The sequence below is a fragment of the Oncorhynchus keta genome, chromosome 17 (genome assembly GCF_023373465.1).
Source record: "Oncorhynchus keta strain PuntledgeMale-10-30-2019 chromosome 17, Oket_V2, whole genome shotgun sequence".
Taxonomy (NCBI): Eukaryota; Metazoa; Chordata; class Actinopteri; order Salmoniformes; family Salmonidae; genus Oncorhynchus; species Oncorhynchus keta.
Window position 1 is genome coordinate 8332391 of NC_068437.1, and position 20258 is coordinate 8352648.

The following is a 20258-nucleotide window of genomic DNA, read 5'->3' on the forward strand; positions in this document are numbered from 1 at the left end:
CACAGCCAGAAGAGGACTGGCCACCCCACATAGCCTGGTTTCTCTCTAGGTTTCTTCCTAGGTTTTGGTCTTTCTAGGGAGTTTTTCCTAGCCACCGTGCTTCTACACCCGCATTTCTTGCTGTTTGGGGTTTAAGGCTGGGTTTCTGTACAGCACTTTGAGATATCACCTGATGTTCGAAGGGCTATATAAATAAATTTGATTTGATGTTCCATACTTTTCCCCCCTTCCACTTTTGTGGTAATGCTGCAGTTAGTTGGTTGTAATTTTGGGTAGAGCAGACATTTCCAACCCAAGTGAGAGGTTGTAATATGAATAAAGGGCAAATGGCCTTTCTTGAACATAGGGTTAGACATTCTTACTAATTTGCTAGAGAACCAGTTCATATTTAAGTATACATTTTGTATGACTGAAGCCTTTAGTGAGAGGTCTAATGCTTTTACAGTTAATCATTTCTGCCCTCCGAATTCATATTCATTATATAAATAGGCCTGTTGAATTTTTGTGGCTTGCCGTTCCAAATCAAATAGAATATAAAAAAAAAAAATTTAACGGTTTGCTAGGTATAGGCAAGACCATAAGCAAATAGGAAACTGGGATGTGACTAAAGAGTTCATCAAGTATTTCCCTTTCCATGGTAGTAAGATCTAATGTATTTCTATTGAAATGTATTGGAGTGAGATCATCTCTCTCTTTCGGGATATGTATACCGAGTATGTCCACATCCCAATCAGAAAATGTTATTGGTAAACTACACAGTAATGTAAAAGTTGTATTTTTTTGTGATCCAATACATAATATAGTAAGTTCACTTCTCATAATTTGGTTGTAATCCAGAGAGTTTAGAAAAATTATTTTGATCCTCTATGAGGCTGTGGAGGGATCCAAAAAATGAATCAGCGTACAATGACACCTTTGTTTTTAAGCCCAGTCTTTCTATTCCCTTGATATGGTTGGATCTGATTTTAATAACTAACATTTCGATGGCCATAATAAATAGATATGCCAATAGTAGACAACCTTGTTTTACTCAGTTTAATACTTTGAGAAGTAGCCAGTAATTATACCTAGGGTTACTGTACATGATCTTAACCCATTTTAGAATATATTCTCCAAAATTGAAATGTTTACATACACTAAGTTGACTGTGCCTTTAAACAGCTTGGAAAATTCCAGAAAAGTATGTAATGGCTTTAGAAGCTTCAAATAGGCTAATTTACATAATGAGTCAATTGAAGGTGTACCTGTGGATGTATTTCACAGCCTACCTTCAAACGCAGGGCCTCTTTGCTTGACATCATGAGAAAATCAAAAGAAATCAGCCAAGACCTCAAAACAAATTGTAGACCACAAGTAGAGTGAGAGACCTTGAAATACATCCACAGGTACAAGTTGTGTGGTCTAAAATTGTTGAATTAGTTTCCTGTAAACAATAGATATTATTTTCCTTCTCTTTGAGCCAGGTAAATATTGTTAGTCTTTTCTGTTAAGCCGTTACAATTATTTATTTATTATTATTTAAAAAATGGTTTTACCCATTTTTCTCCCCAATTCCGTGGTATCCAATTGGTTGTTACAGCCTTGTCCGTACGGGAGTTGCAGCGACGGGACTCGGGAGAGGCGAAGATCGATAGCCGCGCGCCTCCGAAACACGACCCAGCCAAGCCGCACTGCTTCTAGACACAATGCCGGCTCAACCCGGAAGCCAGCCGCACCATTGTGTCAGAGGAAACACCATACACCTGGCGACCGTGTCACGTGCATGCACCTGGCCCACCACAGGAATCGCTAGAGCACGATGGGACATGGACATCCTGGCTGGCCAAGCCCTCCCCTTACAATGCTGGGCCAATTGTGCGCCGCCCCATGGGTTTCCCGGTCACGGCCGGCTGCGACAGAGCCTGGATTTGAACCAGGATCTCTAACGGCACAGCTAGTGCATCAGACCACTGTGCCACTCAGGAGGCCCAAACCATTACAACTGGCTATACTTATTTCACCATAATGAGATGCGAGTTCCAAATCTATCATAATATATGTTAGTAAATTTACCATTAAAAAGTACCATAGTGATTGTGTCCAAATAGCTGTACCATGATATTTGCATTGCTACTAAGTAACCCTCCAATTGTTCTCCAGTATTCCATCCGCTAAAGCCCCTCCCCATCCCAAGTTGGGTTGTCATCCCAATGACCAGCAGACCAACCCGTTCACCCAGATCCCTAGGCCCCGTGAGAGGCCAGGACCCATCCTTCGAAAAGAGCACAGAACAGAAGCAGATCAACCGCTAAAAGTATTTCAAATTGTCTCACCTCAATTTGCTTTATGAATAGCTATTAAAAATAGTCAAATATCTTAATTTCCGTCATTAACAGTTAATATGCGTAATAATATCGGCAGTTCGTGCAAATGATTGTTACCTCTAACCAGGATTGCCATTGCATAACATTTTTGTCAAGCAATTATTATTTTACAGGGATGCAAGCTGGCGAGGGCCCAAAAGGTGACTTTTTTGCACTGAAACATGCAAAAAAAAAGAGGCAAAAAAAAAAAAAAATATTCACTGCTAGGGGGAATGCAGGTTAACTCATTAAATATACAAAATAATATGATCTACATGATCAGTCTGTGTGTAAAATGAAAAGTGGTTTATGTGAACAGCTAAAGAACGTAAAGAAAGCAATCCAATGTTATTTGTTGCCTAGACTTCACTGCAAATGACACAAGCCTGGAGAAGAAAAAAATACCAATATACACTAATATTGCAGGTAGCCATGACAGCATTTATAATAAAAACGCTTGTGACCACACACACGCATCTAAATATTGCACTTGGGAAAAAAACATCAGAGTAGAAATAGAATGAAACAAACAGGCATTCTATTTTTGCTTTATTATCGTGGTCACTATAGTAGACATCGATCAAGTGCACAAGGCTACATGTGTGCAAAAATAACATTCACTGTGTAAAAAAATGGAATAATCTCCCCTCACTCACACAAGTGTTAATGTCAAGTTCAACACAACAAAAGCAGTATATTTGGGCTACACTGCACATTATTACATTGTACACTTTCTGCCTGTGGACATCTGTTCTACAATGTGCCAGCAGAGCATGATACCCTTTGTTGGCATAATTGGTCTCTTTGAGGCAGAGAGTACACCTGGCATATCCCTTTTTATTCATCGTGGGTTCTTTCTCCATTATCGCAGCTCTTTTGTCACTCATTTCAAGGCTCTCCTTCAACTCCTTTATATCCTTACTGACTAATTCAAGTATGCCCAGTTTGTCATCTATCAACTTTAACAGATCGCTTTACACACTTACCAGACCCAGTGGTGAAAAGCTTAAATGGTTTGTGTTTTTTTGGCCATGTTTGATTGTGTGTTGCTTGTTTTCGTAATTTTTGTCGATACATTTCTCTAGCCTTCTGATTAGTTTTGTGTTATTATCCAGATTAAATGTTATTACCCATGAGTATATGAAGTGCTAATATTTAAGTCTAACTGACTGATATTGAATATTACGTTCTTATCTTAAGGCGACTTGCACCGCTGTGTTCAGTACGCCATCTGATACTATTGTATTTGTTGCACGAGCAGTAACACCATGGTGTTACCATGGAGTGTCCTGCCTAGCAGTAAAGACAAAATGTTTGTTCAGATGTGTAAGAGGAGACTCAGCCTTGGAGGAAGGGTTAAATATCAGTGCTTGTGTGAAAAGGTTGTATCGATCCTCTGGGAAGAGTAAACTTGGTTGAGCTTTCAAAGTGTCCGTTGAGTTTTTACTCTGGGAATTAGAACCTAACGCCTGTGTCTTTCACGGATTCTCTCCTCTGCAAAACAGACAGTTGAAACAGCCCTTCCTGACCATGTGCCATCATTACAGCCATATAAAAACTAGAGGGCCTTTGCACCCCGCCTGGAGATCATTGTAGGGGAAAACATGCTGTAAAACCATATAGAAGGTACAATAAGAGGCATTGTGACAGGGTTGGAGTCAATTCCATTTCAATTCAGGAAGTACACTGAAATTCCAATTCCTTATGCTTTTCAATGAGTAACATTTCGAATTGGGTTTACTTTCTGAATTGGCTGGAATTGACCCCAACCCTGCTTTATGGCATTATAAAAAGTGAGGGTAGTAGGTGGGACTGGGAGGATTACCGGTATTAGCGGTAGAGGTGCCGGCTTCTGTTGAGGCGTCCCCCAGTGTACTGTCCTCGATCTGGCTGGTTTGTGGCTGCTCGAGGCTCCCTTTGGCCTCGCGGCTCGTGGACGGGAGCTCTTGACGGACTTCTGAGATAGTGAGAGAGAAAAAATTGATACATTTACTAAAAAAAAACTGCAACACTAAACTGCACAGTAAGTTAGATGAGACATACATTGGTTGAAGGTTAATATCTGTGTTAAATACAAAATAATACTTTACAGCTGACTCTTAATTGAATGTAAATGGGTCTTTGAGAACGATCTGATTGGATCTCAGTGTTTCTTTGTCACACAGGGAGCCAATGAGAAGTCGGCGGCAGGTGGCCTAGCGGTTAGAACATTGAGCCAGTAACCGAAAGGTTGCTAGTTCGAAATCCGTAAGGCGACAAGGTGAACAATCTGCCGATGTGCCCTGGAGCAAGGCACTCTTATTGCTCCAGGGTTCCTGTTGGGTGTATCTGAGGGAGATGGGAAATGCAAAACAAACATTCCATACATGTGTATAATACACACTTGAAACAGAACAAATATAGGCACCCACCAAATTATTATTATTAGAGCCTGACCGATATATTTTTGGGTCCGATACAGACTACGGAGAAAGTCAGAGTTCTAATTTAGCTAGCTAGCTACTCATCTCATCATGGATGATAGACTGTCTTGCTTTTTGCATATTGCATATTTCAGAAAATAAACTAAATAACCCCACTAGCTAACATAATAGGCCCAGACAGTAACATATATATTTTTGTATCAAGGACGAGTGTTCACTTTGGCGCCTGTCCAGTGTTAACACACAAGTAGAACATAATGCTAGCTAGCTAAGCTAACTGCCTTGCTGGCTAGATAACTAAGCTCACTACCCTGCTGCTGGCTTGCTCGTCATATTATCTAACGTTAATAACTATGTGAGAATGTGATGAGGACATGGCTGCTTGCTTGGTGAAGCGTACTTCTGATTATTTACTTATTCAAATGCACTGCCTGTGGCAAGCTACTCACCGTCAAACCACCATGCATACTCTCGCTCACGTTGCGACATAAGGTTGAATGATATTCAGGCAACGATTTAATATATATTGTTGAACCCTTATTTTACCAGGTAAGTTGACTGAGAACACATTCTCATTTACAGCAAAGACTTGGGGAATAGTTACAGGGGAGAGGGGGATGAATGAGCCAATTGTAGGCTGGTAACTACATGCCAAGAATGATCAGAGATCAAATTACAGTCCATTCGGGAAAGTATTTAATTATCCACCCCCCATAACGACAAAGCAAAAACAGTATAAAAAAAAGAAGTCACATTTACATACAGTACCAGTCAAAAGTTGACAAACCTACAGAGAGGGTTTCTTAATTTTTTACTATTTTCTACATTGTAGAATAGTGAAGACTTTCAGAACTATGAAATAACATATGAAATCATGTAGTAACCAAAAATGTGTTAAACAAATGAACATACATTTTACATTTGAGATTCTTCAAATAGCCACCCCTTTTGCCTTGGTGAAAGCGTCACACACTCTTGGCATTCTCTCAACCACCTTCATGAGGAATGATTTTCCAACTGTCTTAGAGTTCCCGCACATGCTTGACTCCTACTCTGCGTCTCACAAAGACACAGTGTTTGGAAGGAAAAATCTCAAATTTAAACAAAAAGGATAGATTCCCACCGGTCTAATGTCCATTGCTCGTGTTTCTTGGCCCAAGCAAGTCTCTTGTTATTGGTCTCCTTTAGTAGTGGTTTCTTTGTGAATGAGGCCTTCATGGTTGAATTTCTGCAAAGTCTCCTCTGAACAGTTGATGTTGAGATGTGTCTGTTACATGAACTCTGTGAAGCATTTGTTTGGGCTGCAATTTCTGAGGCTGGTAACGCTAATGAACTTATCCGCTGCAGCAGAGGTAACTCTGGGTCTTCCTTTCCTGTGGTGGTCCTCATGAGAACCAGTTTCATCATAGTGCTTGATGGTTTTTGTGACTGTGCTTTCAAAGTTCTTGAATTGTTTTGGATTGACAGACTTTCATGTCTTAAAGCAATGACGGATTGTCATTTCCCTTTACTTATTTGAGCTGTTCTTGCCATAATATGGACTTGGTCTTTTATCAAATAGGGCTGTCTTCTGTATACAGCCCCTGCCTTGTCACAACAGATTGGTTCAAATGCATTGAGGAAAGAAATTCCAGAAATTAAAAAGGCACACCTGTTAATTGAACTGCATTCCAGGTGACTACCTCGTGAAGCTGGTTGAGAGAATGCCAACAGTATGCAAAGCTGTCATCAAAGCAAAGGGTAGCTATTTGAAGAATCTCAAATATAAAATGTATTTTGATTTATTTAACACTTCTTTGGTTACTACAGGATTCCACATGGGTTATTTCATATGATTGATGTCTTCACTATTATTCTACAATGTAGAAAATAGTAAAAATAAAGAAAACCCTTGAATGAGTAGGTGTATCCAAACTTTTGACTGGTACTGTAAGTATTCAGACCCTTTACTCAGTACTTTGATGAAGCACCTTTGACAGCAATTACAGCCTCGAGTCTTCATGGGTATGACGTGACAAGCTTGGCACACCTGTATTTGGGGATTTTCTCCCATTCTTCTCTGCAGATCCTCAAGTCCTGTCAGGTTGGATGGGGCGTGTTGCGGAACAGCTATTTTCAGGTCTCACCAGAGACAGAGATTTGCTCTGAAGCCACTCCTGCATTGTCTTGGCTGTGTGCTTAAGGTCGCTGTCCTGTTGGAAGGTGAACCTTCGCCCCCAGTCTGAGGTCCTGAGTGCTCGGGAGCAGGTTTTCATCAAGGATCTCTCTGTACATCTTTCCCTCGATCCTGACTAGTCTCCCAGTCCCTGCCACTGAAAAACATCCTCACAGGATGATGCTGCCACTACCATGCTTCATTGTAGGAAAGATGGCAGTTTTCCTCCAGACATGACGCTTGGCATTTGGCCAAAGAGTTCAATCATGGATTCATCAGACCAGAGACTCATGTCTCATGTTCTGATAATCTTCAGGTGCCTTTTGGCAAACTAAGCGGGCTGTCATGTGCCTTCTACTGAGGAGTTGCTTCTATCTGGCCACTCTACCATAAAGGCCGGATTGGTGGAGTGCTGCAGAGATGGTTGTCCTTCTGGAAGGTTCTACCATCTCCACAACTCTGGAGCTCTGTCAGAGTGACCATCTGTTTTTTTGTCACCACCCTGACCAAGGCCCTTCTCCCCCCGATTGCTCAGTTTGGCTGGGCAGCCAGCTCTAGGAAGAGTCTCGGTGGTTCCAAACTTCTTCCATTTAGGAATGATGGAGGCCACTGTGTTCTTGGGGACCTTCAATGATGCAGACACATTTTGGTACCCTTCCCCCAGATCTGTGCCTTAACACAATACTGCCTTTGAGCTCTACAGACAATTCATTTGACCTCATGGCTTGGTTTTTGCTCTGACATGCACTGTCAACTGTGGGACCTTATATAGACAGGTTTGTGGACTCCAATCAAGTTGTAGAAACATCAAGGATGATCAATGGAAACAGGATATGCCTGAGCTCAATTTCAAGTCTCATAGCAAAACGGGCTGAATACTTATGTAAACAAGGCATATGTATTTTTAATACATTTGCAAAGATATCTAAAAACCTGTTTTCAATGTCATTATGTAGTATTGTGTGTAGATTGATGAGGAATTACATTTTGGATTAAGGCTGTAACGTAACAAAATGAGGAAAAAGGCAATGGGTCTGAATACTTTCCGAATGCACTGTATTTGTTCATTCTAGGTATATAATATTGACGTTTTATCTGTGGAATGAAGACATACATATACACTGCCGTTCAAAAGTTTGGGGTCACTTAGAAATGTCCTTGTTTTTGAAAGAAATGTCCATTAAAATAACATCAAATTGATCGGGAGTACAGTGTAGAAATTGTTAATGTTGTAAATTACTATTGTAGCTGGAAAAGGCTACACTTTCCAGTCTACACTGTATTTCTGATTAATTGATGTTATTTTAATGGACAAAAGAATGAGCTTTTCTTTTACAAACAAGAACATCTCTAAGTGACCCCAAATTTTTGAGCAGGAGTGTATTTCTGGGAAAGGCTAATATCGGCCTACAATATCAGTCAACAGATTTATCGGTCGGGCTCTAATTATTATTATTATGTCTCCTACCATAAGCAGCAGCGTGGGAGGTGCTGGGCCTGGGGAGGTCCCTCTCTGTCTGCGTCTCGGCGTTCTGCAGCTGGACGATGGGCGTCTGAGTGCCCTGTGAGGTCACAGAGGGGGCGGGGTGTCGGGGCTGGAGGCCAATGGCGTTCATGAGACCCATGTCTCTGTCAAGTCTCCAGCTGGAACGACTGGGGGCCCTTGGAGAAGACAAACACCACAGAGAAGATTGGTAAGACATGATTGGCTGGACACTCATAACAGTTATGGGTTGTAAATTCTGGAACCTTCCCCCAAATTCCCCGGTTTTAAAATTTGAGGATTTCTGGAAAACCTGGGGATTTGGGATAAGTTTCCGAATTTTGCCACAGTTCAGTGCACACAGCGAGCAGGCCAGGGAGAGTGGTAAGAGAAAGGTGTCAACAACTCCTTCTGGGTCCTAGATTCCTCACCCGGGTCGATCTGTACTGCGGGTTCTGCTGGTTCCACCACTGCTGTTAACTGTGAATATGGGCTCTGCGCTTGCTTCGGCCGGGCTCTCTCCATCACTTCGGTAGAACCTAGAGAACAGACAACATTTATCATCGGCGACGATGTCGTCATAATTGGATCTCTCCATAATGCTTTCACCATCGTTTCATATGACCTAAAAGAGCTTATGGACATGAATAATGAATCGCCTCTACCATTTGTTATATTGGTGAATGCACAATTGCTGGAAAATAAACTGGACGAGCTCCGTTCGAGACTATCCTATCAATGGGACATTAAGAACTGTAATATAATCTGCTTCTCCGAGTCATGACTGAACAGGGACATGGATAACACACATCTAGCTGTTTTTTCCCCAATGCGTCGCCAGGACAGAACGTCAGAGTCCGCTAAGATCAGGGGTGGTGGGGTCTCTCTAACAACAGCTGGTGCGCAATCTCTAATATATAATCTCTAATAATCTCTATAATAGGAAGTCATGAAGTTCTGCTCGCCCAAGTTAGAATCCCCAATGATAAGCTGTAGACCATACTATTTACTAGGGCTGTCCCGGACCAAAAAAAAAAAATCTTCAACTACTTTCGGTTGACTCTTTGTTTATAAAAAGTGTAGCTTATTTTTCCATTTATAGACACACCCTGTGTTTTAATAACATCAACTATATATGCATTGGGCTCGTCTGATGCATTCAGCTTACTGTTGGATGAAATAAGACAAATTACTCGAGAGCCAGAGATCTAGATCCCCAGAAAAAAAAAGAGAAAAAAAAAGTCTGGTCCCGCTACTACTGGCTTTCGCAGATTCTGACATTACTCTCCTGACGTTGCTGGAAATAGGCAACACGCGGAGTTGGCAAGTTCACATGTGGAATGACAATTTATCTTACCATATCTACCATGCTTGCCAATTATGTTTTTCATATACACATTTTATTGAAAGTTGAATTTGATTTATAATAACGTCTTCGTATCTCAAAACCATTGTCATGTGGTTAATCAAAATGCCATCCAATTCTAAATGAATATGATACAAACCTAAAAATGTACAAACCTAACTTCTATTTCCATTGCCAACTATGTAAAAAATAGCCTATAAGGCCAACAAATAAAAACATTGCAGCCTGAAGGTAGATATCCTATAAATCACATTGGCTACGCATGGCCTGTCTGAAATCAATTTAAAACATTGCATCAACTATTAACTTGGGTCCGGCCTGAAGCTCCTTGCAACATATTCTGGGGCCTCAGCGTTTCCTGCGCCAGTGAGCTCGGGACAGACACAGCTGTAGGCTATTTGCACAACGGATAACAAGTAATCAGGTAGGCCTATTTTATGACATTTCTACTGGATCAGAGAAAGACATTTTTCCCTTTCACGCTGAGTGGTTATCGAAAGGGAGAGAGCTGGAAAGATTTTTCAAAATCATTGAGAATGACTAACTCAATGTGATGTAAAAAAAAATGTAAAAACTGTTTGCTTGCACAGCTCATTAGTGATGGCGCATTAACCAATCAGAAAAACTATCAAATCCTCAAAATCAGCACATTTATATTCCTTACTCAACATTGACAGGAGTACTCGAAAGGACTAAATTGACTAAACTTGTAAATGGAACAAAATAAAATAAGACCTTTCACAAGTGTAGCATAGGTTGTGCGCTCTGCAAACAACATGTCCACTCTGACAATGAGAACAGTAAAATATTATTATTGCAGCCTATTGAATGAATTAACAAACATTAACGTAACCAAACAAACATTGTAGATTATAAATTATAGGAATCAACAGTAAAATATACTACTGGTAATATTTACTACATGACCAAAGGAATGTGAACACCTGCTCAAACATCTCATTCCGAAATCATAAGCATTAATATGGAGTTGGCCCCCCTTTGCTGCTATAACAGCCTCCACTCTTCTGGGAAGGCTTTCCACTAGATGTTGGAACATTGCCACATGGACTTGCTTCCATTAAGCAACAAGAGCATTAGTGAGGTTGGGCACGGATGTTAGGCAATTAGGCCAGGCTCGCAGTCGGCGTTCCAATTCATCCCAAAGGTATTCGATGGGTTTGAAATCACACCGATTTCCACCGATGTTCGATGGGTTCTTCCACACCGATTTCGACAAACCATTTCTGTATGGACCTCGCTTTGTGCATGGGGGCATTGTCATGCTGAAACAAGAAAAGGGCCTTCCCCAAACTGTTGCCACAAAGTTGGAAGCGCAGAATCATCTATAATGCCAATGTATGCTGTAGAGTTAAGATTTCTCTTCACCCTAACTAGCCCGAACCACTGCTCCAGAGTCCAATGAATGGAGGCGAGCTTTACACCACTCCTGCCGACGCTTGGCATGGCGATTGTAGGCTTGTGTATGGCTGCTCGTCCATGTAAACCCATTTCAGGAACTCCAGACGAACAGTTCTTGTGCTTACGTTGCTTCCAGAGAAAGTTTGGAACTTGGTAGTGAGTGTTGCAACCAAGGACAGATCATTTTTACGTGCTACGCGTTTCAGCACTCGGCAGTCTCTTTCTGTGAGCTTGTGTGGCCTACCACTTCACAGCTGAGCCGTTGTTGCTCCTAGACGTTTCAACTTCCCAATAACAGCACTTACGGTTGACCGGGGAAGTTCTAGCAGGAAGAACTGACTTTTTGGAAAAAAAAGTGACATCCTATGACGATGCCATGTTAAAAAGTCACTGAGCTCCTCTGTTAAACATTGGCAGTAGAATGGCCTGTCTATGGAGATTTCATGGTGGTGTGCTCAATTTTAAACACCTGTCTACCAGCATGTCACCTGTGCAACTACAGCAGGAATGGGCAACACCAGTCCTCCGGAGCCTGATTGGTATCACTCTTTTGCCCAAGCACCTGCTAACACACCTGACTCCAATAATCAACTCACCATGATCTTCAGTTTACAATACAATTAGTTTAAAATCAGCTGTGGTTGCTAGGGATGGGGAAAAGTATGACATCACTCTGGCCCCCGAGGACTGGAGTTAACCATAGAGGGACAAAAACTACAGATCACCTTTACTTCACACACAAACAAAGCTCCCCCCCACCCTCCATTTGGCAAATCAAACCATAACTTGATCCACCCGATTCCTGCTTACAAGCAAAAACTCTAAATTTGACGTATCAGTGACGTGCTCACCACAGAATTGGTCCGATAAAGCGGATGCTAAGCTATGGGACTGTTTCACTAGCACAGACTGGAATATGTCCCCGGGATTCATCCAATGGCATTCGAGTTTACCACATCAGTCACCGGCTTCATTAATAAGTGCATAGACGACGTTGTCCCAAAAGTGACCATAAGTACATATCCCAGCCAGAAGCCATGGATTATAGGAAATATCTGCATTGAGCTAAAGGCTGGAGCTGCCTCTTCCAATGCGCAGGACACTTATATGAAATCCAGCTACGCCCTTCAATTAACCATCAAACAGGCAAAGCGTCAATACAGTACTAAGATTAATCCTACAGTACCGGCTCTGACGCTCGTCAGATGTGGCAGGGCTTGCAAACTATCCCGGATTGCGAAAGGGAAACCCAGCCGAGAGCTGCCCAGTGACGCAAGCCTACCAGACGAGCTAAATGCCTTCTATGTTCACTTTGAGGCAAGCAATACTGAACCATACGTGAGAGCACAAGCTGTTCTTGATGACTATGACCACACTCACCGTAACCGATGTGAGTAAGACCTTTAAAACATTCACAAGGCCGCAGGGCCAGACTGATTACCAAGATGCGTACTCAAGAGCATGTGCTGACCAGCAGGCAAGTGTCTTCACTGGAATGTTCAACCTCTCTCTGACACAGTCTGTAATACCTACATTTTTAAAGCAAACTACCAGTTATTGTGCCTAAAACAAAGGTACCCCGTCTAAATGACTACTGCTCCATAGCACTCACATTTGCAGCCATTAAATATTTTGAAAGGCTGGTCATGTCTCACAACACCATCATCCCTGGACCCACTCCCAATTCGCATACCGCCCCAACAGATCCGAACACAACCCCATTCACGTCGATGAGTCTATAGTAGAGCAGGTCGAGAGCTTGAAGTTCCTCAGCATCCTCATCACTAAGGATCTATCAATTCCTAAAATATTTGGCAAGGGCCCTTAGATCCTCAAAAGATTGACTAGATACATTTACCGCTTGGTATGGCAACTGCTCGGCATGCAACCGCAAGGCACTAGAGGGTAGTGCGTACGGCCAAGTAGATCACTGGGGCAGAACCCCTGCCATCCAGGACCTCTATACCAGGCGGTGTCAGAGGAAGGCACAAAAAAATGTCAAAGACTCCAGCCACCCAAATCATAGTGTGTTCTCTCTTTTACCACATGGCAAGCAGCACCGGAGCGCCAAGTCTGTGACCAAAAAGCACCTGAACAGCTTCTACGGTGAAGCGATAAGACTGCTGAACAGTTAAATGGCTGCCAGGACAATTTATTTATCCATATCCATCCTAATTGTTTTGCACCGATTGCCTTGCACTGGCTCGATACCAGCGTTTCCCAAACTCAGTCATTTGCACCCCAAGGGGGGCACATTTTGTTTTTTGCCCAAACACGACACAGCTGATTCAAATAATCATCAAGCTTTGATTATTTTAATCAGCTGTGTAGTACTACAGCAAAAACAAAAATGTGCACCCCTTGGGGCCCAAATGACAGAGCTTGGGAAGCGCTGCTCTACGGCACACCCACTAGACTCTAGCCACACACACACACACTTTACATAGTTCTTTCTGAAGGTTCAGACCCCTCGCTATGAGGTCGAAGGAATTATCCACAGAGCTCCGAGACAGGATTGTGTCGAGGAACAGATCTGGGGAAGGTTACCAAAAAATATGTCTGCAGCATTGAAGGTCCCAAGGAACACAGTGGCCTCCATCATTCTTCAATAGAATACATTTGAAACCACCAAGACTCCTAGAACTGGCCGCCCAGCCAAACAGCGCAATATGGGGAGAAGGGCCTTGGTCAGGGAGGTGACCAAGAACCCAATGGTCACTGACAGAGCTCTAGAGTACATCTGTGGAGATGAGAAAAACTTACAGAAGGACAACCATCTCTACAGCACTCCACCAATCAGGCCTATATGGTAGAATGGCCAGACGGAAGCAACTCCTCAGTAAAAGGCACATGACAGCCCACTTGGAGTTTGCCAAAAGGCACCTGAAGACTCTCAGACCATGAGAAACAAGATTCTCTGGCCTGATGAAACCACTCTGTCCTGAATGCCAAGCGTCATGTCTGGAGAGAGCGTGGCATCATCCCTACGGTGAAGCATGGTGGTGGCAGCATCATGCTGTGGGGATGTTTATCAGCGGCAGGGACTGGGAGACTAGTCAGGATCGAGGGAAAGATGAACGGAGCAAAGCACAAAGTGATCCTTGATGAAAACCTGCTCCAGAGCGCTCAGGACCTTAGACTGGGGTGACGATTCACCTTCCAACAGGACAACGACCCTAAGCACACAGACAAGACAACACAGGAGTGGCTTCGGGACAAGTCTCTGAATGTCCTTGAGCGGCCCAGCCAGAGCCAGGACTTGAACCCGATTGAGCATCTCTGGAGAGACCTGAAAATAGCTGTGCAGCAATGCTCCGCATTCAACCTGACAGAGGTTGAGAGGATCTGCAGAGAAGAATAGGAGAAACTCCCCAAATACAGGTGTTCCAAGATTGTAGCGTCATACACAAGAAGGCGTGAGGCTGTAAACGCTGCCAAAGGTGCTTCAACATAGTACTAAGGATCTGAAAACCTGTAAATTTGATTTATTAAATCAAAAAAATATATATATTTTTTTAAATTAGCAATAATTTAGTATATTGTAGAATAATAGTGAAGACATCACAACTATGAAATAACACATATGGAATCAGGTAGTAAGTTTTAAGTTCCTCGGCGTACACATCACAGACAAACTGAATTGGTCCACCCACACAGACAGCATCGTGAAGAAGGCGCAGCAGTGCCTCTTCAACCTCAGGAGGCAGAAGAAATTTGGCTTGTCACCAAAAGCACTCACAAACTTCTACAGATGCACAATCGAGAGCATCCTGTCGGGCTGTATCACCGCCTGGTACGGCAACTGCTCCGCCCACAACCGTAAGGCTCTCCAGAGGGTAGTGAGGTCTGCACAACGCATCACCGGGGGCAAACTACCTGCCCTCCAGGACACCTCCACCACCCGATGTCACAGGAAGGCCATAAAGATCATCAAGGACAACAACCACCCGAGCCACTGCCTGTTCACCCCGCTATCATCCAGAAGGTGAGGTCAGTACAGGTGCATCAAAGCTGGGACCGAGAGACTGAAAAGCAGCTTCTATCTCAAGGCCATCAGACTGTTAAACAGCCACCACTAACATTGAGTGGCTGCTGCCAACACACTGACTCAACTCCAGCCACTTTAATAATGGGAATTGATGGGAAATTGTGTAAAATAGATCACTAGCCACTTTAAACAATGCTACCTTATATAATGTTACTTACCCTACATTATTCATCTCATATGCATACGTATATACTGTACTCTATATCATCTACTGCATCCTTATGTAATACATGTATCACTAGCCACTTTATTTACATACTCATCTCATATGTATATACTGCACTCAATACCATCTACTGTATCTTGCCTATGCCGCTCTGTACCATCACTCATTCATATATCTTATATACATACATATTATTTATCCCCTTACACTTGTGTCTATAAGGTAGTAGTTTTGGAATTGTTAGCTAGATTACTTGTTGGTTATTACTGCATTGTCGGAACTAGAAGCACAAGCATTTCGCTACACTCGCATTAACATCTGCTAACCATGTGTATGTGACAAATAAAATTTGATTTGATTTGAGGTAGTAACAAAAAGTGTTCAATCAAAATATGTTATATTTGACATTCTTCAAAGTAGCCACCCATTGCCTTGATGACAGCTTTGCACACTCTTTGCATTCGCTCAACCAGCTTCACCTCAAATGCTTTTCCAACAGTCTTGGAGTTCCCACATATGCTGAGCACTCGTTGGCTGCTAAGTCCTTCTCTCTGCGGTCAAACTCATCCAAAAACCATCTCAATTGGTTTAAGGTCGGGGGATTATGAAGGCCAGGTCATCTGATGCAGTACTCCATCACTCTCCTTCGTGGTCAAATAGCCCTTACACAGCCTGAAGGTTGCGATGGGTCATTGTCCTGTTGAAAAACAAATGATCGGTGGGGCTAAGCGCAAACCAGATGGGATGGCATATCACTGTAGAATGCTGTGGTAGCCATGCTGGTTAAGTGTGCTTTGAATTAAAAAAGAAATCAATAAAATCACAGACCGTGTCACCAGCAAAGCACCCCCACACCACACCTCCATTCTTCACGGTGGGAACCACACATGCGGAGATGGAACCAAAAATCTCCCATTTGGACTCCAATCAGACCAAAAAGGACAGATTTCCACTGGTCTAATGTCAATTGCTCGTGTTTCTTGGTGTCCTTTAGTAGTGGTTTCTTTGCAGCAATTTGACCATGAAGGCCTGATTCAGGCAGTCTCCTCTGAACAGTTGATGTTCAGATGTGTCTGTTACATGAACTCCTTGGAGCTTTTATTTGGGCTGCAATTTCTGAGGGTAGTAACTCTAATGAACTTGTTCTTTGCAGCAGAGGTAACTCTGGGTTTTCCTTTCCTGTGGCGGTCCTCATGAGAGCCAGTTTCATCATAGCGCTTGATGATTTTTGCGACTGCACTTGAAGATGCTTTCAAAGTTCTTGAAATGTTCCGGATTGACTGACCTTCAAGTCTTAAAAGTATTTGAGCCGTTCTTGCCATAATATGGACTTGGTATTTTATCAAATAGGGCTCTCTTCTGTATACCGCCCCTACCTTGTCATAACACAACTGACACAACAACTCAAATGCATTAAGAAGGAAATGAAATCAATTCCTGGTAACTACCTCATGAAGCTGGTTGAGGGAATGCTAAGAGTGTGCAAAGCCGTCAAGGCAAAGGGTGGCTACTTTGAAGCATCTGAAATATAACATTTATTTTAATTTGTTTAACACGTTTTGGTTACTAATAAAGAATACTAATAAAAGAAAACCCCTGGAATGAGTAGGTGTCCAAACTTTTGAGTGGTAGTGTACATACAGTATAATCTTGTACCCATACACATTGACTCGGTACTGGAACTCCTTGTGTATAGCCTCGTTTTACTGTTTCCCAGTTTTTAAACAAATATTTTTCTTACTTTTGAACTCTGCACTGTTGGGAATGGGCTCTTAAGTAAGCATTTCACTGTAAAGTCCACACCTGTTGTATTCGACGCATGTGACCAATAACATTTGATTTCGATCTCCACTGAGGGATTCCTTCATGCAATCACAGACAATGACCTCATTACAGACCAATAATTGACCCGCTCCAATCCAGAGGCTTCCTGTTTACACTGGCTATTAGAATAATCCAATCAAGAGACCAATCAAATCCAATTTGCCGCCAGTGTTGGAGGTGGTGGTATGGAATACACTGAACTCATGATACCAGGAACACACCTTTGAACACAAAGTGTATATTGAGGACTACAAAAAACAAACAAGTCACCAATGCACCACCCCGATATCAGATATAAGATTTACAAAATGGTCAGACAGAGGAGCACTACTCACACGGGCCTGCAGATGACCAGGTCTCCTTTGTTGGTCCCGTAGGCCAGGCCCATCCCCGGGTCTGGAAGCCATCTGGCTGAATTGATGCTGACGTGCCGCCGCTGGTCCGGAGCCATGGGGTAGACCACGTTGAACACCATCTAGGGAACAATTGGAGAACCCAGACAAACAATCACAAACATCACTCCAGTGTCCCTGCACATTGTAAATACGGTATTGGAACGGACCCTGTATATAGTATCCTTACTTATTGTGTTCATACTTCGTATGTCTTTTTTTAATTTTTTAAATACCAGAATTACATTGTTATTGCATTGTTGGGTATTGAGTTGGCAAGAAAGAGATTTCACTGTACTTGTGACATTAAAACTAAACAAATGCACAATAAAGTGAACCCTTTGGGTATGGGTAAAAGCCATGTCAGCTAGTCGTGCTCCAAGTCCCTCTACAAACCTGGGTTGTGTTCAATAGACACCAAATAGACAAACGGGGAGGGATTACCTGGACTCATTTAATCATTTTCCAAAGGTTGCCATAATGACCACCACCCCGGTAGTATCAATCTGTGGTACTACCCTTCTCCCTCACCGTTGACCTTCACGAACATACGTTCACATGTAACCAGCGAGCTGGTCTTTTCCCTGCATTAGGGGGGGGGGTCTTTCTGTCTGTCTCACCCTGATGGAGGTCTCTCCACCGTGGGGCTGTTGCAGCCGGAACACTTGCGCCACCATGTGGTCGGTGGAGGGATGCAGCAGGATCCTGCGGGAGGCCAAGCCCACCATCACGTAACAGCCCATGGGAGACAGGCTCACCGAGATGGCATTGGGACCTGTGGGAGGATGGAAGACAAACGTTAAGACTGACAAGGTTTGGCAAGACTCTCCTAGGATATTATTGTACTGTAGTTAAGGTTCACTATCTATAATATTCTGTTTAGTGCACCAATTTGACTAGATTCAATGTTTTAGATTCTCTAGTTCAGTTGTTTCCCAAACCTCCTCGACTACCTCCTACAGTTCGACTCATTTGATGTAGTCCACAACTAGCACACCGTATTCAACGAATGAGATGATTAGGTTGACCAACTGAATCAAGTCTGCCATCACTGGATTACCTCAAATAAGTGGATTGGCCGGGGGCACTAAGAGGAGAGGTTTGGGAAACACTGCTATAGCTGTATCCTGGAGGTTAAGTCCCTGGCGGCAAGACGTCCTCTACTACGTGACAAGACTTACCAAATCTTTTGGTGTAGAGCACCTCCCCCAGGTTGTGAGGTGCCAAGGAGTACACAGCCAGGATGCCCTCATCAGGGAAGCCCCGCTGGCTGCTGGGTATGAACACGGCCAGGAGCTGCCCGTCCGCCGAGATGTCACAACTGGCATCGTTGTAGATCTTACAATTTGGCACCAGCACATTCACAGAGGCTGGAGGGGTGGCAACAGACATACACAAACAGGCAAACGCGGACAATGTCAATAATACAGTAGACCTCTAAAGTAAACGCAATCAGAGTGGCAAACATAGCTGTTCAAACAATAGGAGAGCTGGGACCGGTTTAGGAGGATCTAAGGTTACAAAACTTTCAGACAGAAATGTATTGTGTAGAAATGATAAGATCGTCTGTCAGATAGAATAGGGAATTGTGTCGGCGTTGCAATGTTCTGAATGTTTTACATACCGTTGCTGATCTCAGGTAGATCGAACTTGGTGAAGTCCCACCACTGCAGCCGGTAGGTGGTGTTGGCTATGTTGCTGGCCACCGCCGACTGGCCGTCCCCGATTGAGGCACCTGAGAGAAATTTGGTCAGTGGATAGGCTATTGGATGTGAAAGAGGAGTACCACTATTGCAGATAACACAATAAAATGGATAACATTGAGATGTATGAGAGCAATCAAGTAGTTAGTTGTTGCCCACTTGAACTGTACTGGCTTGGATATTCTATTTTACACCTTGGTTCCACTAACAAAAATGTATGGGTAAATCAGGCCAGCGAAATACAGCAGTAGCGTGAAAAGGGCATTGCAGCGCACTCCTTTTACAGTGATCACATCCATACAGGACAATTTAACCACACTAAGCAGAGTGTACTCTAGTGAGACAATATTGTTTAGTACCTGCTAGGACCCTGTTGACAGAGGAGTGGGTGGCCAGGCCAGGCTGTCCCCTCTCGTGGAAGATTCCAGCGTAGGGCAGGTACTCAGGCAAAAGAAACCGCCGAGGAACGAATCGCCCCAGTGAAGGCGCAGACATCCTGGCGTTGCGTGGTGTTCGGTGCCTCGTCCGGTCTCCGTTGTCACTGTTAAAACACACACAAACACACACACACACACAACAGTTATTGGGAGAAAAAGAGTCTGTTGGGTGAAATGTGTGGTGAAGGTGAATGTTCAAAGTAGGATGACTGTACTACAGGCCTGGGCAATTATTTTCCATGGAGGGCCACAGAATATATTTTTGCCATCACGGGCCAGAATCACATTACAGGATTATACATAATGTATATGACTGACAGATACTATCTGTGAATCATTATTAAACAATCAGCACCACAGAAAGAGCTCTCGTTAACGGGTATGCACAAAAACACAAGAGAGAGAGAGCTCAACATTAAATTTAAATTTAAACTTCTCAATCGGTGTGAGGAGCGAAGTCTCTGATGGGCATTGACTAGAGCAGTGAAGTCAGGTATAGT

General features: G+C 43.0%; 1 protein-coding gene across 1 annotated transcript in view; it reads right to left on the reverse strand.

Moving 5' to 3' along the window:
* The window catches only part of ambra1b (autophagy/beclin-1 regulator 1b), a 53907-nt gene that overhangs the window by 14942 nt on the left and 18707 nt on the right, over positions 1-20258 (reverse strand). The window contains exons 10-17 of the mRNA XM_035790534.2: positions 19681-19862; positions 19243-19353; positions 18800-18988; positions 18239-18393; positions 17562-17701; positions 8835-8942; positions 8389-8582; positions 4168-4299 (exon numbers count right to left, since the gene is read on the reverse strand). Of these exons, the coding sequence (XP_035646427.1) occupies positions 4168-4299; positions 8389-8582; positions 8835-8942; positions 17562-17701; positions 18239-18393; positions 18800-18988; positions 19243-19353; positions 19681-19862 (1211 nt within the window). The remainder of the gene's footprint in view (positions 1-4167; positions 4300-8388; positions 8583-8834; positions 8943-17561; positions 17702-18238; positions 18394-18799; positions 18989-19242; positions 19354-19680; positions 19863-20258) is intronic.